Below are 24643 nucleotides of genomic sequence, written 5' to 3' on the forward strand. Positions count from 1 at the left end.
ATACAACAGGGGCAAACGGTGGCTCACCTGATATTAAAAGATACCACCGCTCATTGACTCTCAATACCAGAGGACTCGCGAGTGCGTTGCCGTCCTTTTTTGGAAATGGCCTACTCCAAATGACGTCACTCCTGTCTGGACTGTGCGACTCTCTGCCATGAACTACCTGCTGTTTCCTTTATTTGGTTTTTCCAACTTCTAAGTTGTCTTCCTCTTTGTCGTTTATGTAATTTTTAACCCGTTTAGTTCTTGTTCCACTTCTCTGTTTCTCTTGCCATGTGCAATTTAGTTTCCACTTAAGTTAATTTATTTTTATTGTAACATCTCAATCTTAGTAGAGTTTAGTTAGGTTAGTTAGTACTTCATAAGATACATTAAAACTTTTAAATCAGGGTGTGGTCGGCAAAAATGCCAAAATTAAGGCGTAATACGGTAATAAAGATACGATTGTTCTCCCAAATGGTTACGAGCGTACAAGGATTTTTATCATCTATCCATTTGTTGGCATCGCACGTACGGGTTTATGCAGACATAATGCCTCAATACGTGGGCATTGTAATCTCCATTTTTGGCTGATATTAGAGTAAGAAAAATATAATTTTATAAACGTATGTATTGGGGACAGAGCTGTATTGGCCTAATAGCTTGAGAGAATTTATTTCTGAGTTCGTTTGATCTCCGGCGAAACCAATAGACTATGTATGTACGAATTAAACAGTCGCCCGTACTGCAAAGTACTCAATGAAAAAGTATAACTTGAAGATGAGGCCTAGAGTTGTAGCTCCACTGTTTTTTGAATCCCAATTTAACCATCATTACAAATCGTATAGGGCAGCTTGCTGCATAGTCGGCAATCAAATACACGCCTCTTAACTGGTTTTTCATATAAAAATAATGAACCTTAATTATTTATAAAAAAATTGCCCTGTACACTGATACCGATACTTGCGATAGTTTTACTTAAGAAAAACAAGATTTATTGTTACTTATAGGCAAAAAACTCGAAGCGAGAAATAAACGTCGATCTAAATATATATATTATTATGTAAGGGAAATATTTGTTTGTATCTTTGTAACAAATTAGCTCAAAATGTACTGGACCGATTTTAAAAATTCTTTCAACATTTAATTGCTTAATAATTTTTAATAGATATTTGTGTAATAAATGTAGGTTTATGCAAAAATTATATAAAAAATGTCTACCCGTGCGTAAAATATGTTAAATAACTTTATAAAAGCACTTTAAAAGATATTCGTATTTTAAATCAATAACAAATATAGAGATCAGAAGAAAGAAGTATCGATAAAGTGAATCAGCGCAAGGTTAACACGTTTTGTGTTATGCTACGTACACACTTGTGTTAAGATTGATTTTGATCTTGTTAAGATGAATAGTTTGAGAGTTCACAACCCTGAGGCCATGCGTCCGAATACGGCTGTGTGTGTGACTATTTTATATATGACCAATAAGCTCGCTTGTACGGTGCAGGAAACATCGTGGTAAACCGGAACGTCTTAGGACTTACATCGTCAGGCACACAGACTGATCTAGACATATTTTAAAAAAGTGCCCACAAAACGGAATACAGAATCATAAGGCTAGATCTAGAGAATATACAGATTTGTGTTATAACTACTGCATAGTAATAATGTAAAGGACATTTTAAACAGAGTGTATATAACCATTGAACTGACACATTCCCACTGAAGTATTGCCGAACCAATTCGACTTACGATCCTTCAAGAAAAAAGCGTACTAATTCAAAAATTAATAGCCCGACAACGCTTTTGTGAGCCTTCGGGTAATGTGAGTGACCATGGGATATCACTTAACAACAGGTTAGCCGGCGGGAAGGAGCATAAAAAATACATTTTAAGTATCTCAATTACATAAATTATTAAATTTAGAGGGCTCGGAGATGTAAATGTTTAAAAGACAGTTTTAAGAAAACAAATGCAAGAACCTATGTTTATATTTAATTGGTTTCAATAAAATATAATTAATTATTATAAACCAATAATATCATGAAAATAACATAACTTATTGAACTTAAAAACTGCCGATATAAACCTGGAATATTGTTTTATATACTAATAAAATTCTGCCATAAAACTTTGAAAGCGTTCGTGTGAAGTTAGCAATAAAAATGTTAGTGTGGACGCATCGTAACAATTCAAGAGCTTAAGGAAGTATGAATAAAATTACGTCAACTTTTATAATTTAAAATGTTTGGATAACGGAAGCAGAATATCTAATAGTTCGTTGTTATGTAGAGACATAATTCGAAAATGAAGAATTATGGGAAATCCCGCCCATGTTTTGAATAAAATAATTATTATAATAAAGTCAGGATCATGAATTTCACCGATTTGTTCTATTATAATTTCACTATAGAAATCTTTAAAATTACTTTAAATTTTAATTAATTATATAAACTACATATGATTAAAATAATTAAATACGGTATTTTTATGTACCTAATATAAAAAGCAAGAAAATACTGTCATATTATTAAATAATTAAAATGCATCTTCGAGATGTGAGCAATTAAACTTCTGGACAATTTTATATTTTTAAATTCATAGATTTCTTTAATTTAACACAATTATTAATTAAATAAATAATTATATTTCATATGTTAAGTGTAAGTAACTCTTAAATTATGATAAATAAGTGTGAATGAAAATTTTCTCTAATATTTATCATATGATTAAAATTTATAAGTAATTCTAGTTAATAATCTTTAATCGTTGCATACGCGTCTATCAAAATATTTAATAACTGAGGTTTTTTGAATCTGCATATAGCCTCTTAAGGCTTCTTCTCTCTCTTCTTCTTCTCCATAAAGGATTTCACCATGACCGCAGAAGAACCAGGACTGGTTAACCGATACACGAAATCAATGAGGTCAATAGGTATTTTATTAAATTCAATATCTGCTTCTACAATTTAATTACTTGTTATTAAGCCTTAGTCCATGAGATGCAAATACAACTAGATCTTGTATTTGTCCTAGCCTAGATAAAGTTTAGTGAACTTTTACAGCTTTACCTTAGCTTTGTACGACATTTTTTTTAGAAATTGTAGTAAGTTCATTTATTAACTTTGCATATACTGCACACGTGTAAAAATCTTTTTTTAAGTAGCGAAACGCAACACAGAGAATGTGTTGGCCTAGTGGCTTCAGCGTGCGACTCTCATACCTGAGGTCATAAGTTCAATTACCGGCTGTTCACGAATGAATTTAATTTCTATGTGTACAATTAACATTCGCTCAAACTCTGAAGGGAAAAATCGTGAGGAAATCGGCTTGCGGCGACCCGAAGAGTCGACGGCGTGTGTCCGGCACAGAGACTAATCATATGATTGAATATGCCTATTAGATTGACAAATGATCATAAAACGGATACAGAAATCTGAGGCCTACACCTAAAATATTGTAGCTTATTTTATTTTTAAGTTAAATGTTATTACTATGTATAATATATAATATATATAATAAATATAACAACTATTAAGCCGGATTTCAAACACACGAACTCAGGTTTCATATTTAAATAGACATGTACTATAGAAATAGTTGGTTAATTTCCCTTGCAAAACTTAAATTATCTAAAAAAATAGGTCGGAGAATAAGAATTTATAAACACTGTTACAAATTAAGAACATTCGTTGCACACACACAACTTTGTAAATAGGTAAATATTAATCGATAGGTAGAAGAGATGTTTCTCTTAGCTATTTATTACTTATCCGTGGGTTAAACTTAGGGTCCTTCAAGAAAAGAGCGTACCAATTCTTAAAAGGCCGGCAACGCACTCGCGAGCCCTCTGGCATTAAAAGTGTGCATGGGCGGCGGTATCACTTAACATCAGGTGAGCTTCCTGCCCGTTTGCCCCCTGTTCTATAAAAAAAAACACTATTGTTGCGTTTCACGACTGCCAGATAGCGACGCATTGAATTGAAATGAAACGCGAAGTTTCTAATTCGGAACTTTTATCCTCCGAATAATTTATGTGGTGCATAGCTATCTGGTACTTAATCCATACATTGCGAAACGGACCCTTATAGTTCTAAAATAAACAACCTTGTGAATTATAGATATAAATGTGACATTTACAATTAATTAAATTTGAACAAAATTATTGATTTAAAATATATTAGGAGAAATAGTTTAAACTCTGCATCGATATACTATTCAAGCATTAGCTGGTGGCTTTTAAAATTGAAATTCATTTATTAATCTATGTAACACAATGTACACTTATGAACGTCAATAAAGAGATGTATATGAAATGCTTCTAATTTACTTCCAGTTCTCAAATCAAGGGCTGGAACGGACGAGAAGAACTGGAAAAGAACTTGGGTGGACTTTCATTTCCATAGAGAACTCACTCAAGAGATGGTTTTCTTAATTTAAATATTGCTAGGCTGTCTGCACTTTTTATATTTTGGAGTCTTATCTCAGCACTCCCCCAACGCTCAATATTTTGCCGTAATTGGTTGGTAGATGTGGTAGACTAATCGATCTAATATTGAGTTATGCCAATCCGTTTAAATTACTTCATGTAATAGGATATAGAGTATTGAAGGACAAACGCAAACTGTTTTCGATATGCTGTCCGAAACTGGCCAAACAGGAAGTTGAAATTATTCTGTGCAAGTAGGCTAGGTCTGTATACTTTATTGCGCTAATCAAAATTGTATGTTTTAGTATTTAAATAATTATTTCAACATCAAACGTCCATAAAGCTGTTTTTATACATACTGTTTTAATTTATTTTAGTTTTATTTTAACTAGAATAAGAACAAGGTGCAAGTAATAATAAAGTATATTTTTTGTGTGTTATTGCAGTTGTCCTTCATAAGCCAAAAATTAAAAATGTTAATTTTAAGTTTTTGCGTTGTCTTTTTTTATAGAACTGGGGGCAAATGCGCAGGAGGCTCACCTGATGTTAAGTGATACCGCCGCACATGAACACTCTCAATGCCAGGGGGCTCGCGAGCGCGTTGCCGGCCTTTTAAGAATTGGTACGCTCTTTTCTTGAAGGACCCTAAGTCGAATAATTCGGAAATACAATGCCTACAACGTATTAACAAACTTCTCCTGAAACAGCCTTGTTCTATAAATTTCGAAATAGAATAATTAGTTTAAAAATTAATAATAATATCTTTAATGCCCTTATAAATGAATTATTAAAGAAATTATGTCAAGGATCGTAAAGATTAATAAAAAAACGTGTTGTAATAAGAGTTTATATTACAATAACTTCGTATTTACAAGATGGGAACGCATTTCTGAGGAACATTTAATAGATAAGTAAGCTAAGATCACAGTTATTTTTTATCTATTAATTACCAGGCCAAACGGGCATGGCTGAGTCCATGAGCGCCGTAGCCGTAACCCAAGGGAGAACCGTATAAGACGGCTCCATGGGCGAGGGGAGCGGCAGCGTAGGCGTTGACGGCGACTGGAGCGGCGTATGAGTTGTAGGCAAGGGGAGAAGGATGTGCTGAGTAGGCGGGAGCGGCGTAGGCTGATGCGGCGTAGGCTGGGGCAGCGTAAGCCACGCGAGCATGAGCTCCGTATGCGAGAGGAGAGGCGGCGTATGCGGCGGGAGCGGCGACAACAGCGGGAGCGGCGACAACAGCGGGAGCGTGGGCTAGCAGAGCTGGGTCCTTGCGTACAACAGCGTTGAAACCGTTGTGGGCGTCAGCGGCGTAGTCAACAGTCCGGCGGGTTCCGTCAGAGTCAATGAGGGAGTATTGGCCGACCACGTTGTCACCGTGGCGGGTCTCGTGCTGGCTCTTGACGTCACCGGTGTGAGGGTCCGCTACTCCATAGGAGAAGCTGGAGTAGTCGCCTCCATGGACGGCACTGCCTTGGGCGGCAGCTACCAATAAAGCGAGGACAACAAACTGCAAAAGAAAATATTTTTACATCTAAATCATTTAAATTTTTTTATTCATTTTGAATTAATAAATTATATTAAATACAATAAAATAAATGAGTATTTTAATGTACCCATTTAGTACACATGCTGGTACTCAAATAAAACTTTGACGCAATAATTCGCAAGTAACAAAGGCCTAGAATGTGTAATTTAAATATAGTAATTTTACCTTAGAGGCCATTGTACGTGTTTTGTTCGACTTCTGATCGCAACTGTTTTAATCGTGCACGCGTATACTATTTATATTATCGCGAAGGCTTTGATTTTGATACAAAGCAGGAAGTTCATAAGCAGTACTTTCCACCATGCATTAATTAATTTTAGGTAACGTCGGCCGTATTTTTTGTTAATGTTCAACTTTTTCGCAAGGTCGGCGTTTTGATCTATTTAACTAGACATTTAATTATTAAATTTTTAAACTGGCATACTTTTTAAGTGTTATTAAATAATATTAAGTTAAATTTCGTTTTCTTCATCCACATGTATATGTGTAGAGGCGGAATGGTTGTTTTAAGATAGCGAAGAAGTTCGAAACTGGAATTAACAAAAATGTCTACAGATATTGATTGAAATTGAAAAATTTGAATAAATATTAAAAAACTTATTTTGTTTATCTATATTATATTATCGATTTAATAATTTTCCTCAATATGTGTCATGTATTTAAATTTTCTAAATGTAACTAAGAGAGTACTTTGTGTAATGCATTCTTAATAACCTCCAAACTTTGATGGTCTTTTGTCTTGTGGTTTAATAATTGTTTAAAAAAATTCTAGCTTAATTTGCATCTTTTCTTTGGTAGGAATCGAACACTCCTAACCGATGGTGGTTGGTGGTGGGCTAGTCTGCAATCTGTGATGTTGAAGTTAGAACAAAATAATTCAAACCTTCTTTTGTTAAATTACTGAAAATTTTGATAATGAAACGCCGTTGAAACTCGGTTCAGTCAATGTTTTCTTAAATGCGTCTCTTTTGAATGTAGAAGATAAAAAAAACAGTTATTACGGAATATAAGTTAGACAGATATCACTTATTCCACGTCGTTAAATTGGAACCTGTAGGCATCCTTACTCAATGGAAAAGAAGACAAAGGCCGAGAGAAAAAGCCGGCGTAAAAAACTCTCGGTACTCTTTTAACAAAGCAAATCATCAAACACACATATTTTGAAACAAATATAGCAAATTATTTAGAAGTAGCCTGCACTAGGCCTAGGCCCTATTATCAACAAGATAGTAGTTGACTTTATAGTAAGCCAACTTTTCTTTAATATATTTCTTAAAAGGCAGAGATAAAAGAGATAGAGATAAGATAAAATAGATAGAGATAAGGGAGCGTTAAAAGAGTATTTGGCTTAGGGAAGCATCTGATATAACCTGACATAACACGCGTGGGTTACAAAGGAGTTTGCTTAGAAAACTTTTGTTGCTGCACTTATAATATTGCTAACTCAATTTGCATCACAATATTACTGGGTGGGTGTTGTTCCCGTTATTTGTTATTGCTACTAAAATAACAGAAGAGTAGAAGTAGTTTTAGTTGTTTTGTTTAATAATTGTTTTGTGTAATGATCCGATTTTTTGTTTATGCCGTAATATATTTTATAATTCACACGATTTATATTAAATGGTCAAAATTTATGAAATTTATAATGCCGTTTATTTAAACAAAGGCAACGGAATGCCCGTGTGAGCCTAGGTCACTGTGCATGCTCTTTCACAAGTTCCTACATAATGTGATTGCATGATACGTGCTTGATAAAAATTATCGCTATAAAAGGTCGCGATCAAAAGGCATATTCGTCAGTTGTTTCATAGACTTCAAACTAGAAAAAATGTTCTCAAAGGTACATTTTAAATCATACATATAAATAAATAAATAAATATATCATTATTTATGAATTCTACTAATACGTTCTACTTTCAGGTCGCAGTATTCGCTTTGTTCGTGGCTGTTGCTCAATGCAGCGCCGTCCATGGAGGTGACTACTCCAGCTTCTCCTATGGAGTAGCGGACCCCCACACCGGTGATGTAAAGAGCCAGCACGAGACCCGCCACGGTGACAACGTGGTCGGCCAATACTCCCTCATTGACTCAGATGGAACCCGCCGGACTGTTGACTACGCCGCTGACGCCCACAACGGTTTCAACGCTGTTGTACGCAAGGACCCAGCTCTGCTAGCCCACGCTTCCGCTGTTGTCGCCGCTCCCGCTGTTGTCGCCGCTCCCGCCGCATACGCTGCTTCACCTGTCGCATACGGAGCTCACGCTTACGCCGCCCCCGCCTACTCCGCTCACGCCGCTCCTCTTGCCTACAACTCATACGCTCCAGTCGCCGTCAACACCTACGCTGCCGCTCCCCTCGCCCATGGAGCCGTCTCTTACGGTTCCCCCTTGGGTTACGGTTACGGTGCTCATGGTCTTAACGCCCGTCTTGCCTGGTGATTTATCCAAATCAAGAAAGTCAATGTCTGTGATCTACTTTAATTTAAAAAAATAAACATATTTATGTGCATAAAGTCTAATTAATTTGAACCTGAAAATAATATAAACCTACTTGTAGAGTTTGTTTAAATATGTATGTTACACCTTGTAAATCTTTTCAACAATCGATATTAAATACATTAATCATTCGAAAGATGCAAGCTGTATCTAAATATACATTAAGGAACCTCTTATACAAGTGAATCAGTTATATTATACGGCTGAACGGAGTACTCTAGCTTCGTCTTCTTTTATCAAATTGTGTTTTCCCTGTGATGAAAAGAGTTATCCGTTTATGAGCGTGTTGTTCCGATGAGAATATAAGTGCAGCTCCTATTTCACCATGCCTACTGCTGATAAAGGACAAATCTTTGTTTTAAATTGTTTTTGATGTGACACATCTATAGCCGCACGTAAAACCGATTTCTGGCGTGGCGACGCATGCCGTGGCGACGCGTCGCCACACTGTATGATATACAGTCTAAATGCAGTAGTAAATTTCACATTAAAAATATTTAATGAATATAATGTTTATTCAACAAATAGTCATCGTTATCTGGAAAAAAATCGTTATTTTATTTTATCATTATAACATATTTATTTCCTATCACAGTCTGTTCTTTTCTGCATATTACTTTTAAAAAAATAATATCGATGTTTCACATCTGCCAGGCGTCCCGTGACGGCTCATTTGTTTTTTTAACTATTAATTACTTGAGGTGTCATCTGGAACATGGTGTAATGGTTGCAGCTCCGAACAAAAGTTGTGTAAAAGAAAAAACTTGGCGATTAAATAGAGTGGCGTAGAGTTTATTGCCGGTTCTTCTCGTCCATTCTACGCCCTTGATTTGAGAACTGGCAGTATATGTAAAATTAGAAGCATTTAGCATACAATATGTATTACTTTTGTGACGTTCATAAGTGTACATACGTAATTAAATAAATAACTCTTTTGACTTTGACTGTTAACAATACGAAATCAGTGTTTTGGTTTGCACAATGTAGAACTTGTTCTTTAATAATTAACATTAAATGTATTTCCTATGATTGATTGTTATTATTAAAGCTTTATTAACCAATCTATAAAACAATAGGTTAATTAACATTTCTTTATATGAGTATTGATTAGTAAAACATTCTAAAAAATTGAGTGAGTTAATTATTATTTTTGGGTAAAAGCGTCCCCCATACTTTTCCATTTCTCTTTGTCTTGAGCAACATTATGTCCATCTTTTCTTTTGACGTATACATCTTTTCCAGTAGGTACAGTCTATTTTATTGTTTCAGGAGTCGATCCCGCGTCCTAAAAATATATGACCTGCCTTAGAGCGTGTACCAGTGCATCTGATACAGATTAATGAAACTTGCAGACATTTGTCAACATTTCTTCTTTTGTTTATTATTGATATGATTTATATATAGAGATAGTTAATAAAGTCTATACTTGCAATATGTTTTCAGCTTATAGCAAGCAGCACAAAATATGGCTGTTAGAAGTGACACTAAAACATTAGTAGTTATTTTATTATGTTCCTACTTGAATAAAACATGGTACGCTTTCATTTCTTTCTTTAGTTTTCATGAATCATGAGCCCCGCCTCTCCTATCTGTTTACAAAATACCAATTATCTGTTTTAGCCTGATTTTTATAAGTTACATTTGTGAAAGAATAATATTTTTAGTGGACTGTAAACAAAAACAGATATTACAATTAATGGCTGTTCCTTACTGCATATGTATTAAAGGCTTAAATATTAAAATTTTCCTCTCAAGAAATAGGTAATTTCATAAATTACGAATGAAAATTATCAAACTAAAATTCGGGTCAATTACAACATTTATATTATTTCAATTCCTCGTATAAGTCGCATTCATAAATAATTTAATGAATTTCTTTAAATTTTACTTCACATAGTCTATCATTTGAGTAACGAAATCAATACAAACAAATCAAGGTCGAATGATTTATATCCTGTATTATAGCCACATATCTTACAAATACTTCCTTCAGAAAATCTTTCGACTGACCTTGCCAAGTCGCCAACACTAATTATCTATAATTATTAACTATGGGAATGGTATAGTGTGACTAATTGGTAAAAGTACGTGAACTTTATTTGAAGGACTTTAAAATTGTCTATTAGTTCCACGTTATGTAGATTTGATTCCACTGATTGTTATCACGACTATTAAAGTTTTTAACCTTTAGAAATGCGGCATTATGGAGGTACATTATTTGAAGCTTTAAAATGGGGCGAGTAGCAGACACATTTCTATTTCTTTAAAATCGACTTTAACAAGGAGGTTATCATATTGTATTTTTGTGTGTTTTTGAACCGATCTAGTTAATCGAGATGTCACAATATTCGGAATTGAGTATGTATATATAACCACAATCATTCTATGAATTATGACTATAATTGATAACCCTTTGGAATGCCAACTACAGGCTTAGATTTTCATAGCCCTTATAAATAAATAATACATTAGTTATTAATTATAAAAAAAGGTATCGCTTCACCAAGTGAAACTCAGAATCTCTTGTTAGATGTAAACTGATGTAGATGCAAAACGAGGGCGATTGAACGAGAAACATAATTACTAATTACATTATTTTAGAAACTATAGTCTATCAAACTACACTACGTTATCCTGGAATAAAATAAAACAAAAATGGAAATTTAAATTTATCTTTTTTTTTTGACGTTCATAATTGTACCTGTTTTCCGATATGAATAAAGTTTGACTCTGACTCCGACTTTGACTTCGAATGTGTGGCTGTGGAAATGAGGTGAAACCTGCGAAGTGCCCAGACTTCTGTGCTTCTGGAAGGAACTGGACTGGCTTAGTTAGTCTGGACTTAACGGACCAAATGAGAGTCTAAATACTGTTTATAAATAAGACAGTCAATAATCAATTAATAACATTATCGTACAAATCACAATCAAACTTAATAATAAATATTATAAAATATCATATCAATATTATCTAAGCTATCCTATCTCTTAAGTTGGACCAGACTGCTCACGGTGTGTCAATTTAATTTAAAATCGGTTAAGTAGTTTAGGAGTCCATCGCAGACAAACATCGTGACAGGAGATTTATATATATTAAGATTAAATATACAAAAACAGAATTGTAAGCTTCCGGTAAGTGTAAATAAACTATTTAAGTTGAAATACTTTCACCTACATAGGCCTACTAAAGGTTATTGTCACTTGTTTTAAAGCTCTCAAAATGGCGAGTTTAAGTATTATACTGAAATGTTTCCGTACTAATTCGACTCAGGGTCCTTCAAGAAAAGAGCGTACAAATTCTTAAAAGGCCGTTGACGCACTCTCAGCATTGACTATCCATGGGCATCATTTAATATCAGATTAGCCTCCTGCTCTTTGATAAAAAAGTTATGAAATTAATGTAATACATTTCACTTATTATTATTAAAACATATTAATATTTAATTGTATTTAAATGATATCTTAATGATTCTATGTTAATCTATAAAACAAAACTTTAATATTGAAACTCCTTCCGTGTGATAACTGAACCTAAAGAATGATTATGGAAATGCAGTGAATTATTGCGAAATTAATTTCATTATTCAATAGTTTTTAGTTACTTTATATATAATTTTAAGAATTTTTATTTTATTTAATCTCAAAAAATTATCCTCATAAATCATTCTAGAGTTTGGTGAAAATTGCACTCAATTCCGTGCAGTAATTTTGAGTTTATCGCGAACAGACTGGCAGATGCGGCAGATTTGTATTACATAAATTTCATACGTTGTCGAGTTTTATAAATATCCCTTGAAACTCACAAGTAACAGGCATTTTGGCGGTTGCTTCTTTTCGGTAAAATAATTTTGAAAATCGGTTGTGTAGCAGAAATTACTTCTTACAACCTACCAAAACTTTCCCTCGTAATATAGACTGTTATTTTTTTGGATAGGTAATATATAAAACTACAAAGTTCTGTAAACTATAAATCTTTATACATTTATTTCACATCACAGCAGTTTCATTCATAACATCATCAGAAGTCATCGTCAGAAGAATTAAATACACAGACAGATTAATTTGTTCCTAGGTCAGTAATCTAGTAATGTAAGCCGAGACCATGAGCACCGTATGCGGCACCGTGGGCAAGAGCACCGTATCCATGAGCTAAGGGGGCAGCGTAGGCACCGTGGGCTAAGGGGGCAGCGTAGGCACCGTGGGCTAAGGGGGCAGCGTAGGCACCGTGGGCCAAGGGGGCAGCGTAGGCACCGTGGGCAGCGTAGGCAAGAGGAGCGGCGACAGCTACTCCTCCGTGGTTCACTGAGGTAGAGTGTGAAGAGTATGACACGGAGGGTCCAGCAACCGCGACTGGGGCAGCATGAGCAGCGTAAGCCAGGGGAGCAGCGTGGGCGACTGGGGCAGCTACGACTGGAGCGGCGTGGGCAACATGTCCGATGAGAGCTGGGTCCTTGCGTACAACAGCGTTGAAACCGTTGTGGGCGTCAGCAGCGTAGTCTACTGTCCGGCGGGTGCCATCAGATTCCAGCAGAGAGTACTGGCCGACCACGTTGTCACCGTGGCGGGTCTCATGCTGGCTCTTTACATCACCGGTGTGAGGGTCTGCTACTCCATAGGAGAAGCTGGAGTAGTCGCCTCCATGGATGGCACTGCCTTGGGCGGCAGCTACCAATAAAGCGAGAACGACGAACTGTTAACGAAAAAAAAATCATTAGTATAAGCAAATTTATTTATAAAACAATATATATTCAGTTAAACAATTTGGTCGTATAAATTTAAATCAAGTTATCACTTTTGCACAATAAACCCCGACTAGCCAACTAACCTTAGCTGCCATTTTGAGGTGTATGTTTCTGCTGCACAGTGAACTGTGAATGTTTAATCCTAACAGTGATAGGGCTTTTATACGGGTCCTGAACAATATCGGCGCTATTAATAGGAAATAATAATGGCAGGGCCACTCTAGGTCAAGTAAAGTGAATGTTTTTTAGAGTTCAATTTCGTCAGACAGAATTGCTATGCGGAACTAGTCGGACCCATTCGGACAACGGCGGATATTGTACGGGAATAATAATTTCCAGGAAACTTAATCAATAACAATGATTTGTGGCATGGCATGTATGGGTTAGATATTGATGATTAAATTATGTTTGATTTGAACCGTAAACCTATTTGGTTATTGTAATACATTTAAATTAATTATTGATAAATTTTATTTTTTGTGCACAGCGTATTCAATGTTATCCTTAAGTCTATATAACATTTCCATTATTGAAAATTGTATATTAGTATCGCAATACAGCGAAATTCTGTCACAGAGACCAAATTTGTTTTTATTTTCTAATCATTTTTATTACTACGTGTGTAGTATTAATACTGTATATTTGTGTGTTGTAAATAAATATCTTTAACCGTAGAATAATCTACACATAGAAGCTGTAATGCAATGTGTGTGTATGTAAATGTGAATTAGCTATTCTCATTTAATATATATAAACAAAATATATTTTATTGTAGTAGTTAGAAACATTTTGGTATACACATTTCATACCCCGTACTCAACTGTCACACAGTTACTTCGACCATCTCAGATATTAAGGAAATCAAGAAAAATAATTGTTCTGATGTTGGATTTAATTTATTTACATTATTTACAATTTTTGAAGAATTGAGTTCCGTTGTGAAAAGCTTTCATTGAATCAGTAGTAGTAAGGTGAAGGGTAGCCGTAAGCTCCGTACCGAGCGTAGGCGTATGGGGCGTAGGGAGCGTAAGAGCGGAGACCGAGGGGGGCAATAGGGGCAATGGGGGCTACGCGGGCAATTGGTGCAACAATAGCTGGGTCCTTCCTCACGAGAGCGTTGAATCCTTCAGCACCAGCGGCGTAGTCGACGGTCCTCTGTGTTCCATCTGAGTCCAAGAGGGCATATTGGCCCTGAACTCTCTCACCGTTGCGGGTCTCGAATTGGTGCTTGAAGTCACCGGTGTAGGGGTCTGCTACTCCATATGAGAAGCTGGAGAAGTCAGCGCTTACAGCAGCCAAGAGGGCGAAAAGGATAACGCACTGTTGATAAAGAATTACAAATTTGATCAAATCTGTAGTAATATGTGGATAGGTTTTATTTGTTGAACGTTTCAGGAACTTTTTGTTTGAATTGGGGAATTATTTATAGGCAGCGGCACGTAAGTCTAGCGCTGGCCGATACGTGGAGGGAATTGCTGCGCATGTGTACTGTGGAGCGGGGGCCGGAATGCGACTGGCGAGCCAATCGACGCTCTTCATTCCGCTAGCCAGCTATACTTCTGCGCAATAACGGTCAGCGCTAGAGTTTCGTGCCGCTACTTGTAATCAGTTTAGTATTTTTTTTGTTACTGTTAAGTATGTTTTTTCCTTCTTATTGTATTTGTAATATGTATTTTTGCACTTCTTGCCTACCTTATAATTTAGTACATGTTTTTTTTTCCTTGTGAGTAACATTGGTTGCCTGGAAGAAATCGCTCGAAAGCTATAAGGCCGCCAGTTGCTTTTCATTAAATTATGTTTAATTTTTTCTTTTACGTAATGCAACGAAGTGTTAATAAATAAAAATAAATAAATAATTGTTTAGTAACATTACGCTACCGGTAACAAAATTATAAATCAAGTATATTGTTACGAGAAGAGAAAATAGTGTTTTAAATTTCTTACCTTCGCAACCATTTTGAGTGTTATAGATGAGGTTGTGACTACGCTGAAGAATCCTGAAGATGTGATGCTGTTGGTATGATGCGGTACCTTTTTATATGATCCAGATCTGGATGGACCTGTTTAAGAAGAAATTCAGGAAATGTTTAAAAGTCAAGTTCGTCTGAACGATGCACTTTTTGAGACCTTTCTACTTCATCAGCCTTGATCAATGTTTATGTAAGTACATAAATACGTGTTGTGAGTTAATCTTGGCCATTCGATTGTAGTCTAATTAAACGAAAAATACAAGGCCAGGATATAATTCTCGAGATTAAAATAAGTTAATACTCTCTCACTTTAACGTCGTTAAATATATTTTTCCTGGCTTATTCAATGCACGGCCAAACAGCCCTATAAAGCACGGAGTTAAATACCACATTAGTTACTATAATCCACATTCTTCTCGAAATCGGAAAGTGAATTGAAATCATTGTAACATGATTTATTTAGCATTAAAATCTATGATTTTGAAGCGTATAGACGTAGACATAACATTTATTACTAACGAAACACACGCATAGAAACACACAAATAATAATTATTATCCAAATATAAAATGATGGAAAAAGAATAATATATGAATAAGTCTTTTATTGACATAACTTTTACACAATTAAAATATAATAAACCTTTATTCTTCCACATCCTATTTATTTATTTTGAATTGAATAAAATATATATACATAGACTTATACGGCATAATTACTATGCTTAAATGTTGTATGTCCGTCTATATTAGCCTAAAAAATCGTCCGTCTATCATAAGTCCTATGTGGCATAGTGCTTATAAATTTATAATTATTAATTTCTTAAATTGACAAACATCGTATGACAAACACAGGCTTATGTTGAAAATGTTGAACAAAAGTTTCTCATACAGCTTTCTTTTGACTGAAAAGGTGACCTGCATATCTGTGTTATTGTTGAAATTGAAATTTTTTTGAGGGCCGGAGTGTTGTGTTGTTGAATTGTTTGAGCAGCACTCTTTTGTCTCTTTCCGTCAAATTTAATGTATTCTGTGTAGAAAAGGGATGTAGTTAGACTGAGAGTATTACTAATTATCTAAATAAATAAATAATTGCACAAAATTGTAGGCATTTTTTAAATTTACGAAGAAATAATGAGATTTATATTCCACTTGGTTTGCAGTCTACCATCTGAGATAATATGATCAAAGAGTTGATATAAAAACGTTTAAGGTGTTACACGATAACTTTACGGTTCGCTTGTAAAGGTTACATATAGTTAAAACGTTTCAAAATTTTCAGTTTCAACATTCTTTATTAGCGTAAAGTATTTACTTAATTTATTATTTTAATTATTGTGCAAAAACGTGTTTTAATTAAACTCCTGAAAGCGAAATTATTCAGCTAAGTATCTGTTTAACTTGTCCTATTACAGATACTTTTATTCATGTTTTGTAATGACCACGTGATCATCAAATTGTTATAAATGTAATTCGTGTAATTTCTTCGTTAGATGAATTAGGTTTTTAAAGGAAATACGTTTTATATTACGAGTGCCATAGTATATTTAAATAAACAGTCAAAGGAACACTTTTGCGAGGTCTGTCTAAATTTTTTTTTTTAATTTACAACCAAAGGTTGTTTTGGTATGGGTGGAGAACTGTTGATAGAGAAATGGTGGGAGGTGTGGAACTAGCGCAGTTAGGGCACTGGTTTTCAATGCTAACACCAGCATTCGCTGTTGTTGGGCGGGATGCCTCCTCTTGGTACTGCTGTTGGTGAAGCTGCTGCTGCTGCTGCTGTTGAACCTGCTGCTGTTGCTGTTGAAGCTGCTGTTGCTGTTGTTGCTGGTGCTGTTGCTGCTGTTGTTGCTGCTGGAGCTGTTGCTGTTGGAGCTGCTGGTGCTGCTGCTGGTGGTACTGTTGCTGAAGTTGCTGTTGTTCCTGTTGCTGGAGCTGTTGCTGTTGTTGCTGTTGGAGATCTTGTTGCTGTTGACGCTGGCTGTCTTGGCTAATTTGGTTGTCTTGAATTTCTTGAGTTTGAGGTGCTTGAGGTGCTTTGTTGATTTGGATTGGGTTGATCAAAGGCTGGTTACTGACAGTCGCAAGGAAACCAGTTAAGTCGTTGGCCTGATAGTCCACAACCCTCCTGACGCCATCAGGTTGGATCAACGAGTATTGTCCGAGAACAGTGTCGCCGCGTCTAGCTTCTGATTGGGCTTTGAAGTCGCCAGTGCGAGCATCATTGACGTGGTATGAAAAGTCGTAGGATACTGGCGGCTCACGGAATGGTTCCAGTATAATTGGTGCAGTGTGGAGGAAGGTGCATGTTGCAGAAATGATAAGACCAGAAAAGATTAAAAGCTGAAAAACAGAACATAATTTTTAAGTATGGCAGAAGTTTATTAATCAAACTTTATCAATAATTGTGTATTAACTGCTTTGTCAACTTGAAAGGTAAGCTACTGTAATAAGATTAACATAAGCACAAAATTGTCAAAAAAAACAGATAAAAAAATCCAATCATTTGCCTCCCGAAATAACAAAAGGCTTGGTTCAAAGACCGAACAAGGTTTTCAAACAAAAACTGTCAAATACAAGGCAAGCGATAAATAATGCTACAATTAATTGAAAAGGGATGTTGTATTAATGAATTTGTTGAGAATTTGATCAAGTTAAAACAAATGTTGATTTCCTTTTTAGTAGATGAAATGTATTACCTTTTGAACCATCTTGTTTGTTTGATTGATGTGTTCACAATATTGAACAGTTGACGACTGTGATTATGAGATGAAATCTGTACAATTTATATGCAAATAAGTGAAAAATGATACTGTATTTCACAATCAGAATTCGATACCTTGTGGATTAGAATGTTTAGACTATTGTAGGTCTAGATTACGTATGTAATACGATGCGTATTAGCTACTTACGGCTTCATTAACGGCATCGATATTTTTAGAAATCTTTTGAGGTCTTAAGACAAAACCCGGATTTTTGTTTATACAAGTAACAGAACATCGTGAGTAAAGAACCTAAAACCTTTAATTACATCTGATTTCTTTAATAAGATGTGAACCACAATTAAGAGGTTATAAAAGTATACTTATACTTGACTACATTATAAATTACAAAACACTTGATTCATTATCAATGAATATAGTTCAATAGGTATCAAATGCTCATGTTTATTTATTTGTATTAGAATCGCCTAGTAATACATATTAATTCAAGACACATCATACAACATACATTAATAGTATTTTTGCATAAATTTTCTTTTTACTGATAGATCTTTGGTCATTTTTTCGTCTAGGCTAAATAAGTAATGAGAGTTAATTTTATTAGAGCCAAATATACATAAGAAAGTATCAAAAAAAATGCGTACGTATTACACATCAGAATTCGATACCTTGTAATTAGAAGTCTTTTAAGAAGGATATCCATTCTTGAATTGAATTTATCTCAACACCATAATAGGCAAATATAGGAAGACGAGTTTTCGAGAGAGTATTCTCTGTCTATAGTTGCTGTGCATGTCGAAGCATACTTTGTTGACTTGCGTACAATGAAAAATTTATTGCTCAAAGGTGCGAATCAACGACCCGGTTGAGAACTACGAATGGGATGTTTATTACATATTAAATATTATTTATTTATAAAAATACTCCTACCTTAACAGGTGACTCTAAATTGACTCGAGTGAATATTGTTCACTTTTCCGTCTGTAAAGTATATTATAATTATAAGAATATTATTATGCAGGAAAAAAATAATAAAATACATATTTTTATGTCTTAATTCTTAGTACGCATTAGTATCATTTTGTGTATAATCCACAAAACATGTATTGATTGATCATATTGATGATAATTTAAAATCCTAAGCATAATATTAATTTCAAAGTTGCCTCAAACATAATGGTATTCACAACAACATACACACTTCAACATTAAGCTTCATAGTTAAACCTATAATCCACTTTCGCATTAACCGTCCACGCCTCTTCCCGTAATCATCATAAATCGCATCAGAGATTATGCAAGACAGATGTGGCCGTGGCAATGAACTTGCCGCTTCTTGAGCCGAAATCACGACCTCACCTTTTAAGTCAAGTTAAGTAACAGAACTTGTTTTTGGAATAAGGATGCTTTTACTTATCATTTCAAAATAAGTAAGATCTGGGTCAAGTATTTGATTTATTTTAATATTTATGGTTATAAATATAGAATCTTTGCAATGTTTCTCTTTAGCGTTAATTTTTTTATTCTTTTGTATATTATGACAATGACCTGATTGTACGTCTTCCGGTCCGGTGGTGGAGAGACTGGCTATCTGTCACTCAGGTCTCCTGTTACAGAGACTAGTCACTCACATACACTTTCAAATGTTATCATCTTAGTTTTAATCATTATATCCTTGTATGTATATGTGAGAGAAGAAATAAAGATTATTATTGGCTACAAAATCTTTTTTTTTAATTTGTTAGCCCCGACTATTCACAGTTGCACAACCCATAAGCAAGAATTCAAAGAAACAATAATTCATAATAAATAGAAGTATAGTATTGTCAAATACCATTATTTTTGTATAAGTAGGTAATAATTGTGAACTGTATTTTTTGTTTATGTTTGAATGTGTATTCCGTTTTTGCCTTCGTCTTGACTTCGAATCACAGCTGTCAACTAATGGATTCAGTTACAAATAAATAAATAATAAATAAGCCTTTAATCAGTGTTCGCATTTTCAAAACAGAACCAAAAAATTAAAACTTACATGTTAATTTTACATAGAAAGCAGTGTAATAACCAGCCTGTCATCTGGCATAAGACATATTTTCACCATTATATTACATATATACCAAGATAAACTCAATCTCCTCGGAAAATGAATCGAATTGATGATTAAGATGCCCGATGATTTGGACAAAATCTCTCGTTAAGATTACTCATTTCACTGGCCTCAGATTTCTGAATCTGTTTCATGATCATTTTTAAATCAAATAGGCAAGTAGGTTGGTCCTGTGCCTGACACACTTCGTCGACTTTTTGGATCTAAGACATATCGGTTTCCTCACGATGTTTTCCATCACCTTTCGAGCAAATTATGCGCACATAGAAAGAAAGTCCATTGGTGCACAGCCGGGGATCGAACCTACGACCTCAGTTATGAGAGTCGCACGCCGAAGCCAACACTGCTCTAACATTCATTTATTACATCTAATTACCACGGCGATAAGCAAGGTATTTGCTGTAAACAATGTTTACGAATATAGTGTATATTCGTATAGAATATACATCTTACGGAATCGATATAACAAATTCCATAATTAAATTTGATACCCGTTGTTATTAAAGTCTTCCTGTTTGTAATTATGATCTTTCGTTACAGCTGCGGTGAGTTGATTAAGTGGTCATAATGTTTTACATGTCATTATTAGTCTGATATTGAATAGATAATTGTTATAGAAATGGGAAAGGATACATAAATGCGTAGTATAATTTTTCTTGGTGTCAGACTATTAGTTTTTCTATTTGTGAAATATAACTCATAGTTTAGTTATATATTTGGAAAGGGAAAAGTAGTAATAATATGGATAATGCTTTTACCGTAGTAATGTAGTAGTATATTTAACAGTTATCGTGCTTTAAAAGCCGGCAACGAACTCGCGAACTCTCTGGCGTTAACGTCCGCGCGCTATCACATAACATCAGATAAGCAGGGAGCGAAAGCTCATTTTTCATCATTCAGCATCATTCATTATCTGGACGGTAAGTAAATAATATTTTTACCTTAAAAAAGGTTTTACAAAACACAGAATAATCTCTCTGTATCGATTTAATTTACATTTTTTTAAATTTACACATAAAGCAGAAATATGAAGCCAAATTATAGTTAATGCAGTTACTGTTAAAACCTTCTGATAAGTTTTTCCACTCTAATAATAAATAAGCCATTTTGTAAAATTTCTAGAAGTTGCCATCAAAAGCATCTTACAAGTTAAAAGGATTCGATGGAGAACAAAATAACGAAGACTTCCTATAAATACATCTAGTAAGGATGGAGCTTACTATCACATTATATTTACTGTAAGGACCTTAGAGGTAGAATATATAATGCGAATATGTTGAAGAGACTGGGGCTGTGTGCCAAATAATCTCACTCGGCGTGGCAAGCAAATCGCAATTGCTTGCAGTGCCGCAAGCGTGTACAAATTTACTCAGAGAAGCGCCATTTGCGCGTATCTTGCGCACCCTGTTATTGCATGTGAGACGGATATTTGGTTGCTCACAGGCAGTATTCACAGGAATTGTATTACATATAATTACTTAATGTTGAATTTAGGTTTTTTGTTTTATTGTTTTATTTATATTATGATTTAGTTTAATTATTACATTAATATGTTTTCTATTATATAGGTATAAAGTTACGGTATAAATAGAAGGAGAATAATAAGGACATGGAAATGTTAGATAATTTTCAGGTCTAAGGTGATAGATTTCATTACATATTTGTTTGATGGAGAATTTAAGATATACATGCGTTAATTAGATTAAAGTATAGCTGATATTACACAATAATATTTTTATTTTTAAATATATAAAATCTATCAGTCGTATATTACAGTTGACAACCAAAGATGGCACTGCCTACTCCCGATATCTTTTCGTTACTGTCGGATGCGAAAGGGTGATCCACATCGCATCGGTCAACTATCGACATTTATAGTAGCGTGTGTAATTTTACTATTTAGTAAAAACATGAATATTTATCATTAGTATTCTACGAGTAAACTATTCAAATTGTATCAAACGTCGGTACTTTACGAGCTGTCATCAACTGAAATTATTGTTTTAATTTATCAAATAGTTGAAAGAACTATCACGAATTTTGTGCTCAAGTGACTACCTACGTCCGCCATTTTGGGTGTGTTCTCCTGCGTACTATAGTGAAATTTTCCTCCGAAATTGAGCCCGGAACCTTTGACGGCGAGGGTTTAATATGAGTTTTATGAACGTGTTTGAGACCCTGCAACATATTTTAGCCTTGAATTAATTCCGGTAAAACTGGCATTAGATTTATATCAAAAGGTAACTTGATTAATTAAAATAAGCAACTTTGTTCAAAATTAAAATGATTAAACTTTAAACGTTTGTTTTAAATGTAATTAGGAACTGGTTTTTGAATATAAAATGTAAAAAGTATACATACAAGTCTGTTATAAATTTGATTTAGATTAAGTTTGGTAATTGTATAATTTTTCAGTGTTTCTTGTATTTTTTGGATTTGATTCTTCTTGCACTTTACACTTATTTATTTTTCATTCAAGAATTGCGTGAAAAAGATCGCTTTTTAGCGATAAGGGCATTGCATCCTTAATAATGTATGTTACTTTTTTATTTGTAATATAACGTAGTTTTAATAAACAGATGATACATCATAATTAACCATTATATTTTGTATTCAAAGTTCATTAGAACTCCCATATTTGAAATGCAGTCAAAACTTTTACGTAAATTTAATAATTTATTTATGAAAAGGACTATAAGCCAAGTGACACAAGTGAAAATTGATGGACCATACACTCCAAGGGATTCCAATTAACCAAGAAGGTGCTTGATTGGAACCCACAACCGGAGCAAAAGCTTGGCCGACCCAAGCAAACCTACCTAACCTTGGTGTCCTACAGATGAGACAAATAGAGCCAGAAAGACCTGGTGGTGAATTAGGTTCAAGACCAACGTAATGGAGACTCACTGTGGACGCCCTCTGCCTTACCCAGGGGTTATATATTAATTTATATATTATATCGATATATTATCGGACATTAAGTCTATCACTTTCTAAATATTATTAGTTAAAAAATCTTTGATTGAAACCTCCATTAGTAATATAGATTTAAAAGAATGTATGACAGTGAAAACTTAATCATATGTGTACCGTTAACATATGTGTAAAACGACTTGGTTAAACAAAAAATTTACAAATATTTCGTATTTAGAGCGAGACCACTTAATTAGCTTTTTAATTTATGTTTATAAATATTTTGTTTATAATAATTACAATTGTAAGCTGTCTTAATTAAAAATTATTATTAAATCTTAGTCTAGTGGTAAGCGTTCGAATCCCGGGTACTTAACTTTCTCAGAGAATTGTGTAGACCACTAAATAAGACACCCGTGTTAAAAAACTATTGGATTTCATATACGAAAGACATTATGAGTTGTAAGCCACTCTGATACAGGCTATAACGACCAAGCATTAAGTTGTCTAAAGAAAAATATAACGATCAAGAAAGTACCAATCCCTAAAAGGCCGGTAACGCACCCTTTGGCATTGAGAGTATCCATCTTATTGTCCATCGTATACCATCAGGTGAGCCGTTTCTATAAAACATATTGTTATTTATTTATATAATAATTTATATATTTAACCCTTCGTTACATTACGATATACAAATTGAATATAATAAAATGTAATGGAGGGCATTTGGCGGCCTTATCGCTTTTGAGCGATCTCTTCCAGGCAACCACTATTTAGTACTTAATAATGGCTTGACTGATTTTAGAATATTTCTTTATGTTAAATAAAAACCCGTGGCGGAGTAAACGCATTGACTGGATCAATTTCCCGGCGAATTTCGGGTTGTCATTAAAATCGCGTCTCATGTCAAGTTCATAATATTTCTAACTTAAGTAATTTACGCCATGTCACATAAATAGTAGTATAGTCTGCATGTTATATAATCTTTTAATAGCTATACAATATGGTCAGAGGTCGATATCGGGAACAAAGCCAACAGCTTCAGTATCGAGTATCTAATAATACTTAGCTTGAACAAAGAATATTAAAGGGTTTTATATAAGAACGATCGGTCCAGCAATTTTACGATTTTAGTTGTTTTTTACTTAGCCTATTTTTTCAGTAGATATATACCATATGGAACACAACAAAAACCTCAGAACAAAATTGGAAAAATTTTGTTTTGCATAAAAACCTTAGTCACAGTTCAACTAATATAAAATATAATAAAACTCGCATAGCTCCAGTCGTATTTCTTAATTTCTAATTATATGCTTAGCAGCATATTTTGCGATTCATTTTTTGTTTATAGTTTACGCATTTCTCGATAAATGAAGCATGTGCCACACTGTCAATGTTTGTCTCGTTCACTTTGTGAGACTAATGAGGGCCTGTTTCACAATGTATGGATAAAGTGCCAAATAGCTATGCAACACATAAATTATTCGAAAGATAAAAGTTCCAAATAAGATACTTCGAATTTCATGACGTATAGCGCTATCTGACAGTCGTGAAACGCAAAAATACTATTTGTCCTACCAATAAGTAACAAATAGCTTATTTGGAACTTATCCGGACATTGTGAAACAGGCCTTAAAAATAGTTTTGATAACCGCAAAAATATTGTACTAATTTAATTGTTTGTACTGTACTGTAGTGTCTGTACTGTTTAATTGATTTTAATTGCAAAACTATT

General features: G+C 34.3%; 4 protein-coding genes across 4 annotated transcripts; 1 reads left to right on the forward strand and 3 right to left on the reverse strand.

Annotated features, from left to right (window-relative positions):
• Window positions 1-5243: 5243 nt before the first annotated feature.
• Window positions 5244-13411, reverse strand: LOC110999339 (ice-structuring glycoprotein-like). Its single transcript, XM_045630472.1, has 4 exons — window positions 13280-13411; window positions 12537-13144; window positions 6125-6167; window positions 5244-5920 (listed from the first exon to the last, which is right to left on the reverse strand). The coding sequence occupies exons 1-4, from the start codon at window positions 13289-13291 to the stop codon at window positions 5357-5359; spliced, it is 1227 nt and encodes a 408-aa protein (XP_045486428.1). The 5' UTR covers window positions 13292-13411; the 3' UTR covers window positions 5244-5356.
• Window positions 7665-8468, forward strand: LOC110999341 (larval/pupal rigid cuticle protein 66-like). The gene is made up of 2 exons (XM_022268355.2): window positions 7665-7799; window positions 7880-8468. Exons 1-2 carry the CDS (start codon window positions 7788-7790, stop codon window positions 8396-8398), a joined length of 531 nt encoding a protein of 176 aa, XP_022124047.2. The 5' UTR covers window positions 7665-7787; the 3' UTR covers window positions 8399-8468.
• A 662-nt stretch (window positions 13412-14073) lies between the features above and the next one.
• LOC110999332 (larval/pupal rigid cuticle protein 66-like) lies at window positions 14074-15270 on the reverse strand. Its single transcript, XM_022268345.2, has 2 exons — window positions 15141-15270; window positions 14074-14516 (listed from the first exon to the last, which is right to left on the reverse strand). Exons 1-2 carry the CDS (start codon window positions 15150-15152, stop codon window positions 14154-14156), a joined length of 375 nt encoding a protein of 124 aa, XP_022124037.2. The 5' UTR covers window positions 15153-15270; the 3' UTR covers window positions 14074-14153.
• A 1421-nt stretch (window positions 15271-16691) lies between these two features.
• On the reverse strand, window positions 16692-17944 carry LOC110999337 (alpha-protein kinase 1-like). Its single transcript, XM_022268349.2, has 2 exons — window positions 17865-17944; window positions 16692-17508 (listed from the first exon to the last, which is right to left on the reverse strand). The coding sequence occupies exons 1-2, from the start codon at window positions 17874-17876 to the stop codon at window positions 16771-16773; spliced, it is 750 nt and encodes a 249-aa protein (XP_022124041.2). The 5' UTR covers window positions 17877-17944; the 3' UTR covers window positions 16692-16770.
• Between the last annotated feature and the right edge of the window lie 6699 nt (window positions 17945-24643).

The sequence above is a fragment of the Pieris rapae genome, chromosome 12, assembly GCF_905147795.1.
Source record: "Pieris rapae chromosome 12, ilPieRapa1.1, whole genome shotgun sequence".
NCBI lineage: Eukaryota > Metazoa > Arthropoda > Insecta > Lepidoptera > Pieridae > Pieris > Pieris rapae.